We start from the raw sequence: 20282 nt of genomic DNA, 5'->3' as shown, positions 1-20282 counted from the left end.
AGAAAAGCTCGCTTGCATTCATACACCAGAAAGAAAACTAGGTGCGCGAATGTAAAGCTGTTGAAAATTAGAAGAGCTCTGAAACTTAAGTGGAAAGGAATGCCCATCGCATCGCATACCATACTCAAGCTTTACATTCTTAATGCTGATATGTAACGTGAGGTAGACAAGAAAATAAAGAAGCGAGAATATGTAAGTAGCTGACCGCTCCTAAACGGCTTTGGCACTTGGAATATAAGGTTCTGCCGCTCGCGCAAGTCGCTTTGTTTAACCGGGTGTGAGATAGGCTGTAACGCATTCTTTCTCACAGAAGAGCGGACAGAAACAAAGAATACGACCATTTTCAAGCTGAATAAAGCGTCTCTGCTGCGACCGGCAGGCCCCTGTCAGCCGTCGAGCGGCCACGCAAGATTTTTGCAAAAAGAGCTTTCTGGCCGCCGCCATTTTGCGAATTGAGCGACCCCTATCCGAAAAATTTCTGCCACCGACCTGCGCTGTGGAAGCCCGGTCAGCGCGACTCCCCACCTGCATTGTGCATTCTGAGTTCATCGGCTTTTCTTGGAAGTTTTTACTTTATTCGCCGTTTGGGATGCTTATGCTTTGTTTGTTACCTTCCATTGTGAGAACCAGAGAATACCAGGGCTCATCATGTCGTATTACACCTGAGACTGCGGTGGAAGAAATCGGAAGAACTTTCAGTAGAAGGAACAGACACAGAGAACGTCTGTCTGTTCCTTCTACTGAAAGTTCTTCCGATTTCTTCCACCGCAGTCTCAGGTGTAATACGACATGATTAGCTACCACCAGCTCGCCTACACTCTCACCGTCTTTTCAATACCAGGGCTCGTAGCCTCCTTGGTCTTCGCAGGAAACGAACGAAGAGAGTGAACGTCAAGCAGCCCGCGACGCAGGCAGTTCGACGCTCTTGGAGGATTATTTTCGTTCAGAAAATCTCCAAAAGGCTTCCCGGCTATGTTCCGTGTCTTCACGAAAAATAGCTGATAGGGTTGGTTCCGGGGTGTGGCGACGGCGTAGACACGTTCGTTCATTTGTTTTGAAGCTGTGCAAAAAAGCAGCTCTCTTTTACATGTGCCCCAAAACACGCTGGATTCCGTCCGATCGTCGTGAAGTGACTATCGTCGACAATGTGCATTGGATATGCTGTGTTATTTGAGACCTTTCTCAAATCCTGTTCGGATAACGCGCCACCGTGGGGTACGTACAATATATGTTGTTCGATTGATGAGACTCGTTAATGTTCATGTTGTGGGCGGGGAATATCCATGCAGTTCGGATATCCTGTGTGGTCAAATATTTTCGACGGTTAAAATCTTTGTAGATTGACATGGCTGAGTATATGGTGCGCCGACGCAGAAAAAGAACAACATAATATGAAACCAACAGTCGCATTTGTTCTGTCGCGCACGGAGTCACCAAAACAGCTTTCATTTCGTTGTTTTTGTTCCCAAAAATAGTGCAATGCATTCTTAAAAATCCCAAGAAATTCTATTCGACATAGAACACAAAATGAAAAATAGAACGCGGCAATTTAGCCTCAACCAGCGTCCGGAAGTGTGCCTACGCAGGCTGCCACAGCCCACTGACCAGAAAACCCACAGCCCAGCGCAGTCGGGCAACACTGACGTACACTCTCAAAACCAGGGATGCGCGCTGTAAACCGCTTCGTTCGAGACTGCCGCTGCCAGAGTTGCGCGTCTGTTTTCCACGTGCCGCCGCGCCGCCACTCGCCGAGATCCGGTCACGTGAGGAGCCGGATCAAGTGCTCTGCAGGAAAGTAGACGTTGCGCGCGCCCCGCCTTACGTTCCCCTGCTTTTTAGCGCGACGAGCGCTTCGAACGCGCGGCGACGCTATTCGCCGATTTCAGTCAAGTGAGGAGGACGATCAACATGCTGTGCAGGAAAGGCTGCGCTACGGGGATGAGCAACTCGCGCAACTCTAGCGGGCCCTTAGCGCGCGCGCCCTAGGGAGCCTTCATGTAGCGCGCCGTGTTCCGCACCGCCCTCACCGGCGTGCTTGCACATCGCGACCCTCTCACGGCCGCCGGAAAGCACACCTTTCCGTTCAAGTACACCCTATCATGAATGACTGTTTCTGTCCTTGTCGTCGTCTTCCAAAGTGCCTGGTGTCATATTTATCCAAGTGTCTCTTGTCTGAAATCGCCGTGCGCGAGTGTTGCATTCCAAAGACAGGGTGTCTTCTGTTTCACTTCAAAGCTTATGGTATCTTTTGGTGTTGTTTTTTCTCGACGCTTCCCGCGTGACGCTTCTTATAAAGAAATGTATCTTTTGGTTGCGTTCCAGGGGGCCGGTTAACATTCTTTTGGGTGTTTTGAAAATACCAGGACTCTAAGAACATGCCTTTTCGGGAACTTATTTCTTCGTCGAGAATGATGGGGTATTGAGGATGATGGTGTGGTTTCTCTGCTCAGCATGATTGGCTAATCCGCTCCCCTGTGTCATTTTTAACATCATTCTGATGCCTGCGTAGTCGTTCCGGAGTTTTTAATCTCCCCAACGTACGACCACGAAATATCCTGTAAATACATCCCCGCATTTTTTTTTTTTTTTTGACGATTTTTTGGAAGTAGCAGACGACGGCCGATCGATAGTCGATACTAGTTCGTGTGTCATAGTGATGCCGTACTTCCGCATGAGGCGAGGAAGTGTCTCGCTTGTGCCCTTGACGTAAGGGATGCACGTACGGCTGAAAGAAGAAACGGTGGCTTCTGTTCTTGGATTTCAAAGTCTCCTCTAAGTCTTGTTCAAGAATCTGAATGGGTATCGGTTATTTTCGAGGTCCTGTTTGATCACAGTGATTTATTTTTTCAAAGTCTCTTCGATAGAGCAAACCGTGATGGCCTGCCTGAACACTGCAGAGGGCACTGACGACTTGTGTGTCATAGGATGGTCTGACATGAAGATCAGGTATGGGCCGGTGCGTTTTGGTTTTAGGCATACATTGTAAGTCAATCAATTAGACCACCTCACAGTACGGGCGTCCAAGAATGGCAAACAGCCTTGCGACTCGACCTTCATAATGGGGTTCCTTGAAGGGTGCAACGTAAAAAAAAGTTAAGTTTTCTTGCTGTCTGTATGGCTGTATTCTAGTTTGATATGTACTTTTGATACCTCTTTCTATCATATGTTTGTAACAATCAAACAGGAGTGACTAGTGTGTAATTGCGGCTTTTTTAATGAAAGCCGTAGCTGTTTCAGACGTCGTGTGTGGTTTCAATGTCGGAGTTAATAGGGTCTCAGGTTTATCATAGGCCACAATATGAGGGAACTACAATGAACCGGGCACGTTTGTCATCCAGACAAGGTTATTCACTGTCGCTAGTTGCGTAGCAATTTTGTATAACATGAAAAGAATAAGTTCGGGTTTGTCTGGAACATTGGCCCAATGATGTAGCAGCCACATTGCCTATACTGTGACTATCTTCCTAAATAAAAATAGAAGCATTCACTGCTATACTATGCGTAGCTAATGTAAGTGAGGGTAGCTCGAATTGGTACTATATAGACTTCATTTCTAGCTTTATGAATCAAATTATTATGAAGACGCACATTTAAAGAAGGCTCTTACAATATCAGATAGTATAATAGGAGCAGGGTATCTTTTTCGGACCCTAATTAGCCTCCAGCAAGAGCTCGGTGACTTTTGTTGTGCTTTGGCGGTTCGAAGTTGAAGAGGCGCCGTAGCGCTGTTGGAGGCAGGAAGCTCGTGCTGGAGGCGGGACCACTGAGACACCTCCCTGCCGTTTTTATACTGCAATTATTAAGTTATTATTGAAGTGCATAAAAAAAGAAGGATGCCGCAGCAAGACAATTTCGGTGGTGCAGAGACATTTGAAAGCCACGTACCGAGGCCATGGCGACAGCAAGGTCCTTGCCATTGAGAAGAATGCCTCCACTGCCGGACTGAAAGCTGATGTTTTTGTTTCGTGCGGCCTCGAAGACCAGGTGCCCGTCTTGCACTCGCACACGTGGCCTGTGAACAGAATAAGAAATAGACAGCATTACTTTTTTTATGCGCACTTGCTGAACAACAACAACAAGAAAAAAGGTTTAGTTAGAACCGGCGCCAAACATAAAATATTTTATATTACTGATTCAGAAACACCTATATCCTATATCTGTATATCCTATATATCAGAAACACCTAAGCACATATATTCCTGTTCGCACATTATCATCCAAAAATAATTCTCCTTGGTACAACACCAGACTTAAACGACTTTCCAATAAAAAGAAACGCCTCTTTCTTGTAGCCAAACTTTCAAAACAAGATAGTCATTTTAACGCCTATCACTGCGCCGAGCAGGAGTATAAACGTGCAGTATTAGAAGTAAAACGCAATTTTTTTTTTTTTTTTTTTGCTAACACGTTGCCCACAATTTTATCTACAAATGTTCGTCACTTTTGGAATTTAATCAAACTTAATGATAACCACGGTGATCTGAAGCTTAATAATAATAATAATAATAATAATAAATATTTATTTTCAAGTGCCCAAAAACAACCAACAGGTCTTTTCTTTGGTACACATAATAAATGAGGAATTAAAATAGCAGAGACATGGCAAAAATACACAAACGTTACGAATTGGCAACAAGTACTTTCCTTTTCATCGCGAACACCCGAGAGTCGCTAAATATATCCACTTCAGCATTGTTGATGCGATTAAAAAGCAGTTGGCAGCGTGATAAAGGCGAGAGGTCACAGACAGTATTAATGAAAAAAGTACAATGATTTCTAGTGGGTCGGGAGGGAACATTTAAATTAACATCACTTGAAAGCGATCCACAATCAGATACACCGTTTACTAACTTATGAAAAAAGGCTAAGTCACGTTCCGCTCTTCTATCGGACAAGTTTGTCAACGAAACTTTTTTAAGAAATTCATAATCAAAATAGAAGCGACGATGAGAGTATCGATCATACACAGTGCGTATTAACCTCTTCTGTACATTTTCAATGTTCAATGCCTGAGTTTTATTTAACGCATTCCAAGCTACTGAAGCAAATTCAAGTCTAGACCTGACTAGGGCACAAAATAACCGAACCAAGGAAGCCGGGTTATTAAAGTGCTTCGTAATACGAGATATAACGCCAAGCATTCCTGGTGCACTGCCAACGACAAGTGACACATGGGCAGTAAACGTTAGAACACTATCAAGGTATACGCCAAAGTCTTTTATAACAGAAAGACGTTTGATAGGCATCCCCTCTAAAACATAATCGCAGTCTATTATGGTGTGACGCCTTGAGAAAGATACGACTTTTGTTTTCAATGGATTCAGAGATAAGTTATTCGCTGTACACCAAATAGCAATCTGTGAAACATCATGCTGTAGAGCGTTGTAGTCGATAGAAGAGTGAATATTCATAAAAAGCTTGATGTCATCAGCAAACAACAATATTTTAGCGTTATCAACGTATGACGGCAAGTCGTTGATGAATATCAAAAACATTAACGGGCCAAGGATGGAGCCTTGTGGGACACCAGATGTGGAAAAGAAGTGGTCGGAATGACTGTTATCTACACGAACTGTGTTCCGTCGAGATGATAAATAACTACGGAAACAGTTACATAGCTATGGGCAACAACCATATGACGATAATTTGTGTAACAGCAATTCATGGTTTACTTTATCGAAGGCTTTAGACATGTCAAAAAAGATACAATCAACTTGTCCTCTGTTTGTAACAACAGGGGCAGAGTAATTTAAAAAAGAGCAAAGATTTGTTTCAACCGAACGTTTCTTCAAAAAACCATGATGACACTCTACAAACTTATGCCGAAAATAAAAAAGAATCCGGGAATACATAACCCGTTCAAAAACTTTAGAAAATCCAGATAGCAAAGATATTGGGCGGTAGTTGCTTTTCACAGACGCACATGGGGAACGAGTAGGTCAAGATGAGTGTGCATCATTGCTAAACGATATATTTATACAATCTTTTTCTTCCACCGATGTTTCTGTGTACCCCAACTTTAATGGCACTGACTTTTTGCCAATTAATCCAATATTAATATCATATGATGGTATAGCTGCAATAATTAATAACCTCAAGCTCTCTTCTTCATCCAGTATTGACATTATTAACTCAATCCTTAAAGAACACGAAGTCGTATTCATCAGGTATACTATCAATGATTTTTAAGCAATTATTGGAGGAAGGCTGCCTTTGCTAAGACTGGAAAGTTGGAAAGGTGACTCCAACTCATAAAAGTGGCAACCACTCCTCACCGAATAACTTCCGGCCAATTTTTTTTTACATCCATTCCTTGTAAGATACTCGAACATGTCATATATTCTAACCTCGCCTGTTTCCTAGAACCGAATTATTTTTTTTTTCACCCAACTCAACACGGCTTCCGCAAATCATTTTCCTGCGAAACACAGCTTATATGCTCTTCACTAATAAGCTTCATTCTGTCATTGACCGTGGCTCCCAGATAGACTGCGTTTTCCTTAATTTCTCTAAGGCCTTCGATAAAGTTTCTCACCGGCTACTCCTATTACAACTTACCAACCTCAACACGGATCCGAACGTGCTACGCTGGATAGAATCACTTTTAACTAACCGTTCTCAATTTGTGCATGCCAATGGTACTAACTCTTCAGTTTCTCCCGTCTGGAGTCCCTCAGAGTTCTGTTTTAGGTCCGCTACTTTTTCTCATCTATATTAATGATCTGTCTGAATGTGTCTCCTTTAATATTAGTTTATTTGCTGATGATTGTGTACCATATAGAGAGATAACAAATAACACCGACATCTCTGTTCCCCAATCTGATATTAACTATGTATCTAACTGGTGCGACAAGTGGTTGATGCAACTCAACCTTAATAAATGTAAATCCAAGAGAGTTTCCCGCCATACTAACATATGCTAGAATTACTACATTGACGACACTCCGCTTCAGCCTGTGTCCTCTTACAAATACTTTGGTGTTTATATAACCTCCGATCTTTCCTGGGAAACTCACACGAACTACGTAACTAACAACGCCAATCGCATGATTGGATGCTTGGATATCTCAAACGAAATTTTTCCCAGTCATCAGTGTCACTAAAACCCTTTTTATATACTACTTGAGTACGCACTAAACTTGAATATGCATGTTCTATCTAAGACCCCGGTCATAACACTACCATTGCAACATTGGAATCAGTTCAAAATCGTGTAGCACGTTTCATACTTTCTAATTACCATCGTACATCCAGGATTACTTCAATGAAAAATAGCCTTGGTTTAACCACACTAATGAACCGTAGACGCATTTTTCGCCTGACTGTATCTCATAACATTTACCATAAAAACCCTTTCATGCGCCGTGAACTTCTAACTCCACCTACTTATGTTTCATCCCGCGTAGATCACCAGTACAAAGTCGGTATCCCCAATTACAAAACTAACACTTATTATAACTCCTTTGTTCCTCGCTCTAGCTCTGAGTGGAAACGCCGTTCCGCTGACATAGCCTCCATAACCTGTATTGTTGATTTTAAAAATGCCTTCTTTTCTAGTTGGTATTACTGTTATAAATTGTGTAAATATTTTGAAAGTGTCTGAGCAAGCGTGCATTGTTTACTGTATTATAAATATCAACAACTGTACATTTGTCACTTGTCCCCTCCCACCCCCCCACCCCCCTTCCCCCACTCTCCTCTGTAATGCCCTTCGGGGGCCTTGAGTGTAAATAAATAAATAAAATAAATAAACCTCTTTTTCCAGGTAGCACAGTTCTTTGGGCTAACACTTGGCTCCTGTCCTCACAAAAGTTTTTCTTTGGTTTTCGCTTTGTTTTGGATAAATTTTGCCTCATATTCCTATGTTGTTTAAAAAAAAATAAAAAATGAAAAAAAACAGTAAAATTGTACACAGATACTAACTCTATTACTCCTTAACCTTGAAAAAAACTGTAGAAACGATGTTCATTTTCACACTATTGAACTTGTACTTTTTACTGAAACAAAATAAAAAAAAACAAGAACGAAGACAAGAAAATGAAAACTCAGGAACAAAAAAACATAATTACCGTATGTAGAAGAAAAGAGCACAAACATATTACTAGTTCTTGATCAAGCCCGCTTCCTTAGCTAGGGTATAGCTTTAAAGATCTAGTTTTATTTTGCCCCTCAATTGGTATTACTTGTCAAAAATAACATTTGGTAGACTCGCCACCTCTTTTTCAAATTGGCTCTTAAACGATTGTGCCTTCCTAGGTGGTACCGATCGAGGTATACTATTTTTAATTAATTTATCTTCTTCACTTTAATTTATGTCCGCAATTAAGGGTCCTGAACGCCCAAAAAAAGCCAAGATATAACCCGGCCAATTTCAAATTTGATATTCATTAAACAGAGCCTCGCTTTTTTGGGTTGTGCCAAAGTTAGACTTCGCTGCTTGGTTCTTCGGCTGCCACCTGAATTCATTGGACCTCAGTTACCAAGGAAACGTCAGAATTGGGTTTCCTTTCTGGTTGTTTGGCTTTGGGCTGAAGTTGCCAAACCAGTTCCAGAATTGGGCTTCACCACGTGTTGCTTAGCTGATACGTGGCATCTATGGCTTATGTCTGTGTGATGATGTGACTCAGTGTGCAAAAGAAGAAGTGCAAGTCAACCCATGGATCGGCCCGGAAGGAGAAGGAAGATGAAGAAGGAAAGAGATTGGTAGTGCGTGCACGGAGCGCGTGAAAACGACTGGCGGGGAGAACGTGCTGGGTGGGAAGGACTAGGAACGACGATCGGCCAAAGCAATTGGCGACTCGCTCCTACTGTCTGACCAGCAGCCTGTTCCAACGAGGCAGCGGATAAAAATCTACGCTGCCCGGCTTCCTACTGCGCGAGCACTTGATGCGGTGACTCTTGGGTCATCGACGGAAGCCAACCTCTCCCGCTCCTGACTGCCTGCCACAACCGTGGGCCGACAACGACAACTCCACACACAAGACCCGCTGCTACGCATGGTTGTTCCAAGACATGGCGACTGTTGCGTTTTCCTTTCTTCGATCTCTTTAACTAAGTTTTCTTTTCTTTTTTTTCTTTTAGTATAAGCCTATGAACTCTCTGATTTCTTTTGTAAATACATGTTTTAAGAAAAACGAAGGACATTGTATCTACAGGGTGCGGCCGTAAAAACTTTCACATTTGGCACGCCTAGCAAAAATCGAATTTCAAACATGCATACCTGAAATTGGGCACACAAACGTCGTTTATTCCACAAAGTGTTTTGCCTATTTTTTTCAGACGTCAACTCGGGAGTAGCGAATTATTAGAAAGATAACAAAAATGGCAGACGTGCATTTCCTATGGCCTATAGCTGCCCGTTCGCCGTCTGCTATCTGGTTCTCGACGCCGCTCCTAGGTGGCGCACTGAACGCAAAACACGCGGGAAACGCCGCACGAAAGGCTGGTGTCGAGTGAGATAATCGCGATAAAAAAGTGATTTGAACGAAACATATGAACGATTGTTGAAATTACCTGTTTCAAGTCAAGTTTTGACAGATGGTCGTGCAAGCAAGAGGACACCATGATGTGACGAGATCATTTATTTACAGCCTGGAATAGCAAGTGGTGCTGCTACCGTTGCAGACAAATTCGTTTTGAGTTGTCATTTCATTCTGATTTTTACAGGGACGCTGTAACACAGTTTTTTTTTTTTTTTCATACAGCTTGGGTATAATTAACACACACATTTCGGAAGACATATTTGTAAAAGAAAAAGAAATCATATTAACTGGAGCAATATTTACGACGCTGGAGTCATTTCGGTGGGCCGGTGACAAAACGGCTGTTATTTGAGAGAGATAGTCGTCTTTTTGCTGGTTTCCCATTGGTACCTCTATCAGCAGCCTCTACTTTGCTCTCCGCGCGTGGCAAGCAGCACGAGAGAAAGTAAGAGGGAAACTAATAGTTTAAATACCGTCAGAAAGTGGAAGCTGTGCGTTCATTCAATTGTTTATTCTTGAAAAATACATTTTCTGATACTATTATTAAATTATTTCTGTCACGGCGATTTGAAACAATGTTGATGCTGCAGCGGCCCTTTAAACGACTAAGGTTCGGTCGATTCGATGTGCCCGCCGTTTACAGACACGCAAAGCCGAATTCGAGCTTCGTACGCCAGGAAAGGCCATTCGCGCATCCCATCGTCGATCTCAAGGAACGCGCATTCATTTTTTTTTCAGCTCTTCGATGCTGGGGATCCCCTTCTTGTAGACAAGACCTTTTATAAATCCCCATACGAAAACGTCGCACATATTTAAGTCGGGGGATCGTGGAGGCCAGTCCATATAATCTGATTCCCGACCCATCCACCGCCGAGGGAACGTGTTATTGAGCCATGACCTCACACTCTTTGCGTTATGGGTAGCCGTCCCATCCTGCATGAATATACAGTTTTCTTTTGTCATGTGGTACCTTTCAAGCTCAAGCATTTCCGTTTTCAGCATGTCCAAGTAGGCATCTGCGTTAACGGTGCCATTGAAAAAGAAGGGGCCCCTATGCCTTCACGCCAAATCCCACTCCACACTGTCACCTTCGGTGAATGGAGATGCCGTTCGTCCATGGCATGAGGGTTATCGCGAACCCATATCATGCTGTTCTGGCGGTTCACACGTCCATCTAGGTGAAAGTTTGCTGCGTCACTAAATAAAAGAAATTTCAGGTGTCCCGGGTAGCTCTTAATTCGCAACAACTCCGCCTTGCAAAATGTAAAAATTCTAAACGTCGGACGTTGACGCCGTCGTGCAGGGCTTGGACAACTTGCATCTGGTACGGGCGCAAATTATTTTTCCGCAGAATCCGTCGTATGCTTTTTTCCAAAATTCCAAACAACCTGGCTGCTCGTCTTGTTAACAATTGCGGGCCGCTCTCGAAGACAGCAAGCACCGCTTCAATGACCTCCCCAGTTTTCAGCAGGCTCTCACGTTCACTGACTGCATTCTTTTTTTTTTTTTTTTAAGTCTTCTCCGCTCACAAAACGATCCGCCCAAGTAAAAATAGTCGGGCATGAAGGCGGGCCTTTATGAAATGCCGTGCGAAATTTTCGTTGTGCTGTGGCCACCGAGTTCCGCTCCACGCACCACTTGACCAGAGCCGTTACACGGCTCTGCACTTGAGTGCCTGGGCACACTCACTTGCCGAGTATTGCGGCATCGCAGGGCGGCGCGGAAAATATTTTGATAATAACTGCAGAAGATAGTGCAACAAAAGCAATAAATAGGAACTATCAAGATGCCTCAGCCGCGGCACTCTTGATTCCAAAGTTGAGCTTTCACCGGGAACGGACCCGTCAAGAGAAAAGCAGACGACAAAGGAAGACACACGTTCGTCTGCTTTAGAACATATGTTATTAAACGAGGGCGTCCGCCAGTTTCTAAATTTCAAGTAAAAGGGCATAATCGTTCACATATTTTGGTAAAATCACTTTTTATCGCGATTATCTCGCCCGTCACCAGCCTTTCATGCGGGTTTCCCGCGTTTTTGCGTTCAGTGCGCCACCTGAAGGCGGCGTCGCGAATTAGACAGCAGACGGCGAACGGGCGGGTATAGGCCATAGGAAGTGCACGCCTGCCATTTTTGTTATCTTTCTAATAATTCGCTACTCCCGAGTTGACGTCTGAAAAAAATAGGCAAAAAACTTTGGAATAAACGACGTTCGTGTGCCCAATTTCAGGTATGTACGTTTGAAATTCGATTTTTGCTAGGCGTGCCAAATGTGAAAGTTTTTACGGCCGTACCCTGTACTATCTTGTCGATTATTAACCCGAAAGAGCCTTGCAACAGTCTGGCACTTCGGCAATCATGTGGTCAAGAAAAGAAGCGCCATTAAAAAGTTTAAAAAGGTACTTGAGCAATTTGCCCTAAAGAAAAACCTTTTTAGGCCAAAGTTATGTCGCTAGGATGGGCGAACTTGGGCCATTTTAAGTGTTTCTTTGGCGTGCTGCTTGGGCATTATGAGCATGTTAACGACTCTTAGAAAAAAAATTACTGTTTTTTACAAAAGGAAAAAACACAAATGACTTATACTTAAAGTTTGCACTCGAAGGAAGTGGATTATCAGTGTTTATAACTTGCTTATGCATTTTTTAGAAATACATTTTGACTTTCGTACCGAGTACATTGATAAGACCTTGAATGGCGGGTTAAATTAATTTTATTTATTAACGTATTTAGTTTAAAATTAAGTAATAGGTTTATTTATTTATTATATATTTGTTAATGTATGTAATATAGTATGCATTTATTTATTTTATTTTATTTTATATATTTATATATATTGTTTCTTTTTTATTCTTTATTTTTTATATATTGTTTACTTAATTATCTTCTTTATCGTTTTAGTTGTTTTATATCACACTGCCGAGTTGAAATGCAACGCATCCCTACTTCCAGGTAACACAAGGTTCACCGGAACCAAGCATAACATATACTACAACTCGAGGAGGAGACGACGGGGAAAAGCAGGCGACAGGTACATTCGCCCCTACGATAGGAGCTCGTTTAAACCACAGTTCCGAGATGACCCACACCTCGATCGATTGCACATAGTCGCTTAAGCGGTCTTCTTCAATTTTTTTATATAAAGCGGATTGGTCAACCTGCGACGATATACGTCATTCCGTGTTGCTGTTACATACAGCACTGTTTCGCAAAACGCTTGGCGACATCGGGGAGTCAACGATTCCACTCTTCGTTCACAACGCACTGCGCTGCGATGGCGACGTTTTTGACAAGGGGAAATACAAAACCACGGCGACCGTCATTGGCGCTTGGTTACAGATAACAGAACCGAAAGTATAGTAGCAGGGAAGACGCGGTGGCACACGCTAGCGAAACGTGCCTGTCTTGGACACAAATTTGCCAGAACGCCGTTTCGGAGGGTCGTTGCGGAGATTGCGGGGTCCCGAAGACGGCCGTATTAGCACCCCGTGAACGCAGCGCTGCCGAGAATGCTCCGAAACTTCGATGCTTCCAACGGCTTCGTTTGCTCGTTTGACAACAATAGTGGTAAAAACTTCAACGCAACCAAAGTGCTCTGCGCAGTGGCGTAGGCAGAGGGGGGGTTTGGGGGGTCGAAACCCCTCCCGAAATGCCAAAGCTACCCCCCCCCCCTCCCCCCAACGGGGCCCGCTCATTCCCCTGCTCACGCAGTCGGTATTGCACGAGGCACCGAGCAACGGGGGAGCACGGACCATCTCCAACTTACAGGCTTTCGGAAAAAATTGTTTGTAGGGTGGAAAATGCTAAAATTAATAAAATATGCAATATTGCTTAATTCATGTTAATTCGATGGGATGCGAAACTTGATCTCAGATATATAGAGAACGGATATTTCGAAACATTTGTGGGCTGAAGGATTTCAATTTCAACACAAAATATGACAAACTATCCTCACTGAAATACACAGTTCAATCAAACCAATGTGAACATGATAAAACGAACACACGGTGATAATATAAAACAATGTCAGAAATGTAAGAAATAATAAATGAATTGTAAAAAAACAATCGCATTGTAAGCAATGGGTGGCGCTGCGCTCACGCACACGTTTTGTGATCAGAATTACGTGCTTTCGACTAGAAATTACCCTGAACAGTACAAGCACTGTTCAGGGCCACATGTTCACGCCTGTAGCATCGGCTTTGTCTGGAATTAAGCTGAAACGAAGTATAGACCGAGCAGTCGCTCACTCGAAGTGGGCGCTCTCAGGTACGTTTTCAACCGTCGTAGTGAAGAGAACGAGTGCTCAGTTTCCGCCATTGTTAAGGGCAGAGTCTGAAATAGGGCCTCCGGACAGAGGGCGACCGCCTGTATGCCGCGGACGTGACGGGGGCTTCACGTTTCTCCCTCTTGCTTTGGACGCCTAAAATTTCCCTATTTTTTTAGACGTTTCCCTCACTTTGCGAAAATCGTCGCTCACGGATGCGATGAAGTCCGTCTTGCTTTCTGCTTTGTATGTCAAGGTGGCATCCGATGCAATTCCTTATTACTATTAGCTTAATCTCTTCGTTGCACGGAACATCAGAAACTTGAAGAGACAAGCCTTCATATTCTCACTACTCTCAGGCGCAAGGCGAGCCAAGTTCCTTTCCACGTTCGGCGTGTAGTTTCTTTGTGGTGCGTCATGTCATTTCTCCGAGTGACGGAACGACGAGTTCAAACTGATGACTTCTCCTAACCCCCAGGATATGCTGCTGCCTTTGGACCACGCTGCAAGATAAAACGGCCTAGCAAAGATAACACTCTTTCCTTCGGCATCCGATTCTGTAGCACAAATTTGTTAAACCTTTAACAAATAATAGATCTTGGTTTTGTGATTGTTCAGAATTACCTTCACCCTCAAGGAGGTTCGCCCTAAATATGGGCCCCTAATGTTTGTGCGTGACCGGTTGCTCCAAATTTTCAGTGTAGAAAAAAAAAATTTTTTTGCTGTTTATTTTTTTTTATTATTATTATTTTTTTTTTCTGAAAGTATAGCTATCCTTTTGTTTTGTCTGGCCTTCACGCGTTGGTATTGCAGTGCTACTTCGAAAAGCGGAGGGAGTTGTGTGCTGTGAGAAAGCTTTTAAAGTTGGTGGGCCGCAATTACGACGACAGTAGAACAGTGAGCCACCCCACGCGTATCCCTGTAAATGAAGCCTGCTCCGTTTTGAAAAATGCAAATGCAGTGTTACCCGTTTTATCTTAACAATGCCTCCCTAATATTTGCCTGAGCGTCAGTGCCGGCGAGCTCACCTTCCGTCATTGACGGGGGGGGGGGGGGGGGGGAGAATGGATGGATGGATGCCGTTGAACCCCTCCCGAAATAAAGTCCTGGCTACGCCACTGGCTCTGCGTGCTTCGATTGGCAGATTGAAATTAAGGCGATCTTGGCTGACGCTAACGCTGAATCAACTCAACAGCGTTTATTAAAGAACGGTTGCGACGTGGTCGAAAAGAGAAACCGAAAAAAGATGACGCGGGAGGGCGGAACATTCCTCCTGTCTGCCTGGAGAAAGAAAGAAAAGGTCGCTTTCCTTCCCTCCTTCTCGTGTCCGCTTGGGGGCGCCTCAGTAGAAGAAAGAAAAAAACGCGCCATTGCTACCTCCCCCCCCCCCCTCCTTTTTTTTTTTTCTTAGAGTGTGCTTTGAGTGTGCACCCGCAGCCAGAACAAGTTCCCACGTCAAGCTTCTGAGGCTGGTTTGGCTGTCATCTAGCATCTTTAGGCCTAAACCTAAAAAGAAGAGTGCCGGAATCAGGCTTCACTTGAGGTTGTTCGGGTTTCGTGTGAGAAACTTGAGCCTAAACTTCCAAACAAATGCAAGATTTAGACTTCACTATTGACTCTTCGGTGCATACGTGGTATCCTTGGCGCAAGTCTGGCACTTTGGGAATTATGCGGCGAGCCAAAGAAGAGCCATGTAAATGCTAAAAAAATTCACCCAGATACTAACTAACACCTTGAAGTAAAACCATGCTAGTTACAAGCTAGGCCATAGGTTTGCCAAGCTTCTGCCAATATAGGAGTTTCTCTGGCCCTGGGGCGGGAGCATGACCAAAAGCTGAAGAAAAATTACGCGAAAATCCTCAAAATCGTGCTCAGATGGACGCGTGCGCCAGGAAACGACGCCGACGTATACAGCTGCGAGCCGCTATTGTGGCGACACATTTTACGCCAATTGCGTTAATGAACTCGGATTTTGTACACCTGTAGTTAATTTGCATTATATCGTCCTGAAGCTGAATGTTATCGTTCACCCATAAAATTTTGTTATATATATATATAACAAAATTATTTTCAAAAAGACGTATTTTAGAAAGTAAAAGCAAGTACCTAAATATTGGTGATAAAAGTTCTTCCAAGTCCTTCCTTTGTTATCGTACATTACACACCAACACGCTCAACCATCTGCAAATACGGAAGCCTGAGTTCCTTTTGTAACACTTGTTCAGTTTGATTTTGGATCGTTAGCGACTGTGTACCGAATGTGATATGCGAGAAGTTCTCACTAATTCTGGTGAACACAGGGATATAACTGCAGGAATAATAACAACAACAAAAAAAGCTTTCGTAGGTGAAAAAGAAAAAGAATGTGCCGCGATCTTTATTTTTGAAGTTTTATAATGCAAAAAATGCAGCATTTCAGGAGCTCTCTATTAGATTTGTTTAGAAGGCATTAAGCCGTCGTTTCTAGGAGGAAAGGACCTAAATTTTAATCAATTTTCCCGCCAAATGTAACAAAAAAAACTGACGTAATTTTTTTTTTTGCTAAATTTAGCGGGAAATTAATTTAGTGTAATAGGCCCAGTGACGTCGGGTCACGTGACATTAATTTTTCCCACTATATTTAGCGGAGAACCTAAAATAATTTATAAGTTTCGGGACATCAGGTCACGTAACGTGAATCTCCCAACAAAATTTAGCGGGGAAACTAAATTCGTATACAGGCCACGTGACTTCAACTTCACCGCTAAATCTGGCGGGAAATGCAGCGACGGACAAACGAACACAGCTTTGGGATTGCCGGTTCGTTAAAAATCATTTCATGCATTCAAAAGAAACAGCGGAAGTTGTAGAATTTAGCAGGCAATAACATGTGCGTGGCATCGATATGAATCTGATACTGCAAAAACTCTGCTAAAAAAAATAGAGATTACCCTAAAACGTATTGGCGCTGGTTTATATCAGTATGGGGTTGAGCACGAGTCAGATATGCTACAAACAACACTGGTCAAACGCCTGGCGTCCTTCTCCATTGATTGGGACATTTTTCTACCCAAAAGATATATTAACTTTCAAACAAAAAGCGTTAGTTTTCGTGCAGTATACGGTCTTATAAGTCCAGCTTCGGGGCGCCGCCATCTTACTGAGTTGTTGGTGCGCTTGGGCGCGGCCATAATTCAATTATGACACCTTAGCAAGGCTTCGTAATCGGATTATGGAGCGTCCCAGCGCACCCCAACCGAACAAGATGGCGGCGCCCAGAAGCCGGACTTACGAACGTGTATACACCAACTCATGTTTACAAACAAACCGGAGCGCCCGAAGCGCCCCTAGCGGACGCCACCGGCGCCACGCATGCGCGATGGGGGTGTGGGCAAGAAGCTCGCCGCCGCCCATAAACAAACCATTGAAATGCGATGTTGTCGGCCTCGGTGTGAGTCCCCGCGCTCTTTTTGGCGTTGAAATTGTTGATTCTACGTCCTCCTAACGATGTCTGACTACTTGAGCGGCGTCAGCAAAGTTACCGAGGCTCGTTACACCGCGAAACTTCGCAAAGCTTCACGTGAATCATCTGACATGCGGCGATTCATTCCGCGTGGACGCCGCAAAATGTACGCTAAAGCCTGATTTACATGATGAGATTTCGCTCGCATTTTTCAGTAGTGACGTCGCTCGGACTGCAAAAACGTGAACCGTAGCTGAGATGTCGACGTCGATACTAAAAATCGCAAGTAGAGTCTAACCAAGTGAATCAGGCATAACAAGTCGGTGACGGCCACTGGCAACAATGATCAACATCTCCTTGTATCTACTGTTTACGTCCAGCCTGCTTACCAACCTTCAAACTTAAGTCCTTTGAGGCCTGCACTTACTTCTTATCGCAAGTACCAGGCCCACGTTTGGTCTACGGGCCGGTGTCCTCTAAAAGAGCAGACGACAAGCAGAAACGTTTGAAAGAGCAGACGACAGTTCGAACGATAAGGCGGCCGTTTGAACTTGAAGACGCACTGAACGTAGTCCCAGGTGGTCCGTACAACTTGACGATTTTCCGGCGCTCATTTTGGAACACAATAAATAAATTTGATGACCAGAAGTATCCGTGAATTCAACCGAAATGCTTCCCGCCCAAGCAATCATGGTCTGACGGCGTCTGGTTTTCCCTTTTCACGGCACATATCCGCGTTCTCGGATGAACCGAGCGCATGAAAACTGACCTTCACATCTTTCTCGGCACTTTCGTTACAGCCCCAGTCGCAGCATTTTGACGAGAAGGCAGGTTTTTGTCTGGTTCCTTTCAAAACAACGCAGGAATACACGTCTCACATAGGCACTTCCGCCCACAGCCCCGGACCGGAAGTGCGTCCGACGCGCCACCACCGCGGCGTGACGTAACAGATGAGTTCGTGTATAGCTCACAAGATAAAAAAAGGTCATGAAACTTAGTGTTTTTTCACATGATGCATCTTGTTGGCGAATCCTGAGTCGCGAAACTGGGTTTCGGGAAACAGATGTTCTGTGAGAACACGACCGAAAAAGTGGGGCGCCCCCGAAAAAGAGTTGCGCGTGCTCCCCGCTTCTGGAGCGATATTTTGCTGAAACCTCCCCGAGGCCTGTCAATCACCTGAAGGAGAAACGCGGACGCTGCCAATGGCCGCTCGGCATTGCTATGACGTCTTACCTTCCAGGTGGAGCGAGCTTTTGGATGGGTCTGATTTCTGGCCGATCCCGTATCCGAGCCAAAGCCGAGAAGAGTAGACAAATATGGCGGCCAGAGACAAGCGGAGAAACAGTGCTTACGGTTTGCGTGCGGCCGATATAGGTTTGCAGTACGGGTTGGTGGCGTGGTGCACATTCATCAACAGTGGCGGCGAGTGCAAGTGCCCCATATAACCATCATGACTGGGGACGACTTATTGTTTTAGCGGTGCAAAAATGTCCGAAATACTTCGAGATCATCCGCCTGTACGTTGGCGTTCGCGGTTTTTAACGGGTTTCGCAGGCACAGTAAACCATTGAGCCGAATTTGATGAAGTCTACGGAGTGGTTAATCGAAAGTAGACTTTCTCTTTATACTGTGCATACTTAATATCACTTTGATGCGAAACGCTTGATGTTCCAGGTGCAGATGTCAAAGTTCGGCGCAATTCACGTGAGTCAATACGTCACGGATTTTGTGCGCCAGACTCCACGTGTGAACAGGCCAATTTTGCGAAATCTCGGTTTCGCTAAACCGTTGCGCGGTGAAAAAAAAAAAAAAAAACATCTTGTGAATAAGCCTTTAGAGAGCAAAAGTACCCCGCTTTTTTAAACCCAATAAAACAGCCCATATATATTTCAATAAAGATGGGAATTCCCGCCCGGTCCCCTCACAGAAGCAATGGAACGTTCCAACTACTGTGATTCGTCTAAAAAAAAAAATGAAGTGCCACTACTCGAAAGTAATTTCTTCACTGCGCGTTAGGCACTAAATTGTTGATAGTCGCGACTCCTGCAACCTTAGGGGGCGCTACTTCCTTATAAACATGGCGGCTGAGAACAAGTCGCATTCCTTAGGCCGGCGGGGCTGGCTGAACGAGAGATGTATTCAATTTAGCGGACGTTCTTGATTTAACGCCTTAATTTTTAGACACATAAACTTCTACGGTTAAGTGTAGTCTGCGCACCTGAATTACAGAGCATAGTTTTCTTTTCCCGGTACTGTTCATTATTTAGTATCAGTGTTTTCGTTCAGGAAAGTTGAGTCGAAACTGAAACGGGCTCGGCAGCCACGATAATCAGCTCTAATCAGCTTTGATCCGTTAATGATGACGGTGACGGCAACTCTATTGTGGCACTGGGCATGACGTTTACCTAAGTCGTATAAACCTCGATCGCGCAATTTTTTCGCACGGGAAATTGAGCCGCCGCGCGTGTCCACGACCAAGAAACAGCTCCAAACTTCGACTACAAAGAGCACAGGCTGCACGGAAATGACAACAATTAAGCCAGAAGATCTTCAGGAACAGTTGACCCGCTAGTGCATCGATACGCTACTGATGATCGCAATTTTACTTCGGCTTTGCTAGACATCGTGGAGTTATTTTGACGCATATCTGCTTGTTATGATTCTATTATGTAGCCAAAGTGTTACTAGTATTTTACTATCGCTTCAAGTTTGAGCGTAGTTACGTAGCTTTTAGGTCTACTGGAGCATAAAGGTCTATTAACGAAAGTGAACTTGTATTTCAACTTAGAAAAATGGTTCTCGCCAGCAGTACGGAGACGGCGGCAAATGTAAGGTGATGAGACTGAGTCTTCAGTCTCATCGCCGAGGATTCACACAGATCATCACTGCATCGAACTTGACTCCGAACTTTGAAGGGCATTGATGCGAATCACGCACGGATGACATTCCATGATCCGGCAACCTACAAAAATGAAGACGCGTTGCTGTTGGGACGCAAGGCATTGTGTGAATGTTAGAGGAGCAAGTAATTGCGGCGCTGTTTCAGCTTTGAGCTTTGCTAGACCACGCCCCCTGCTTTTTTGAAAGCAGACGCTT

At 44.1% G+C, this 20282-nt stretch overlaps 1 protein-coding gene across 1 annotated transcript in view; it reads right to left on the bottom strand.

The window, feature by feature from the left end:
* The window catches only part of LOC8033550 (cubilin), a 264814-nt gene that overhangs the window by 232843 nt on the left and 11689 nt on the right, over nucleotides 1–20282 (bottom strand). Inside the window, exon 2 of the mRNA XM_042291012.1 lies at nucleotides 3886–4012. Within this exon, the coding sequence (XP_042146946.1) occupies nucleotides 3886–4012 (127 nt within the window). The remainder of the gene's footprint in view (nucleotides 1–3885; nucleotides 4013–20282) is intronic.

Source organism: Ixodes scapularis, unplaced genomic scaffold (genome assembly GCF_016920785.2).
Source record: "Ixodes scapularis isolate PalLabHiFi unplaced genomic scaffold, ASM1692078v2 PGA_scaffold0__279_contigs__length_252992795, whole genome shotgun sequence".
NCBI lineage: Eukaryota > Metazoa > Arthropoda > Arachnida > Ixodida > Ixodidae > Ixodes > Ixodes scapularis.
The sequence above is the reverse complement of the archived record's forward strand: the minus strand, read 5'-3'. Positions and strand labels throughout refer to the sequence as shown.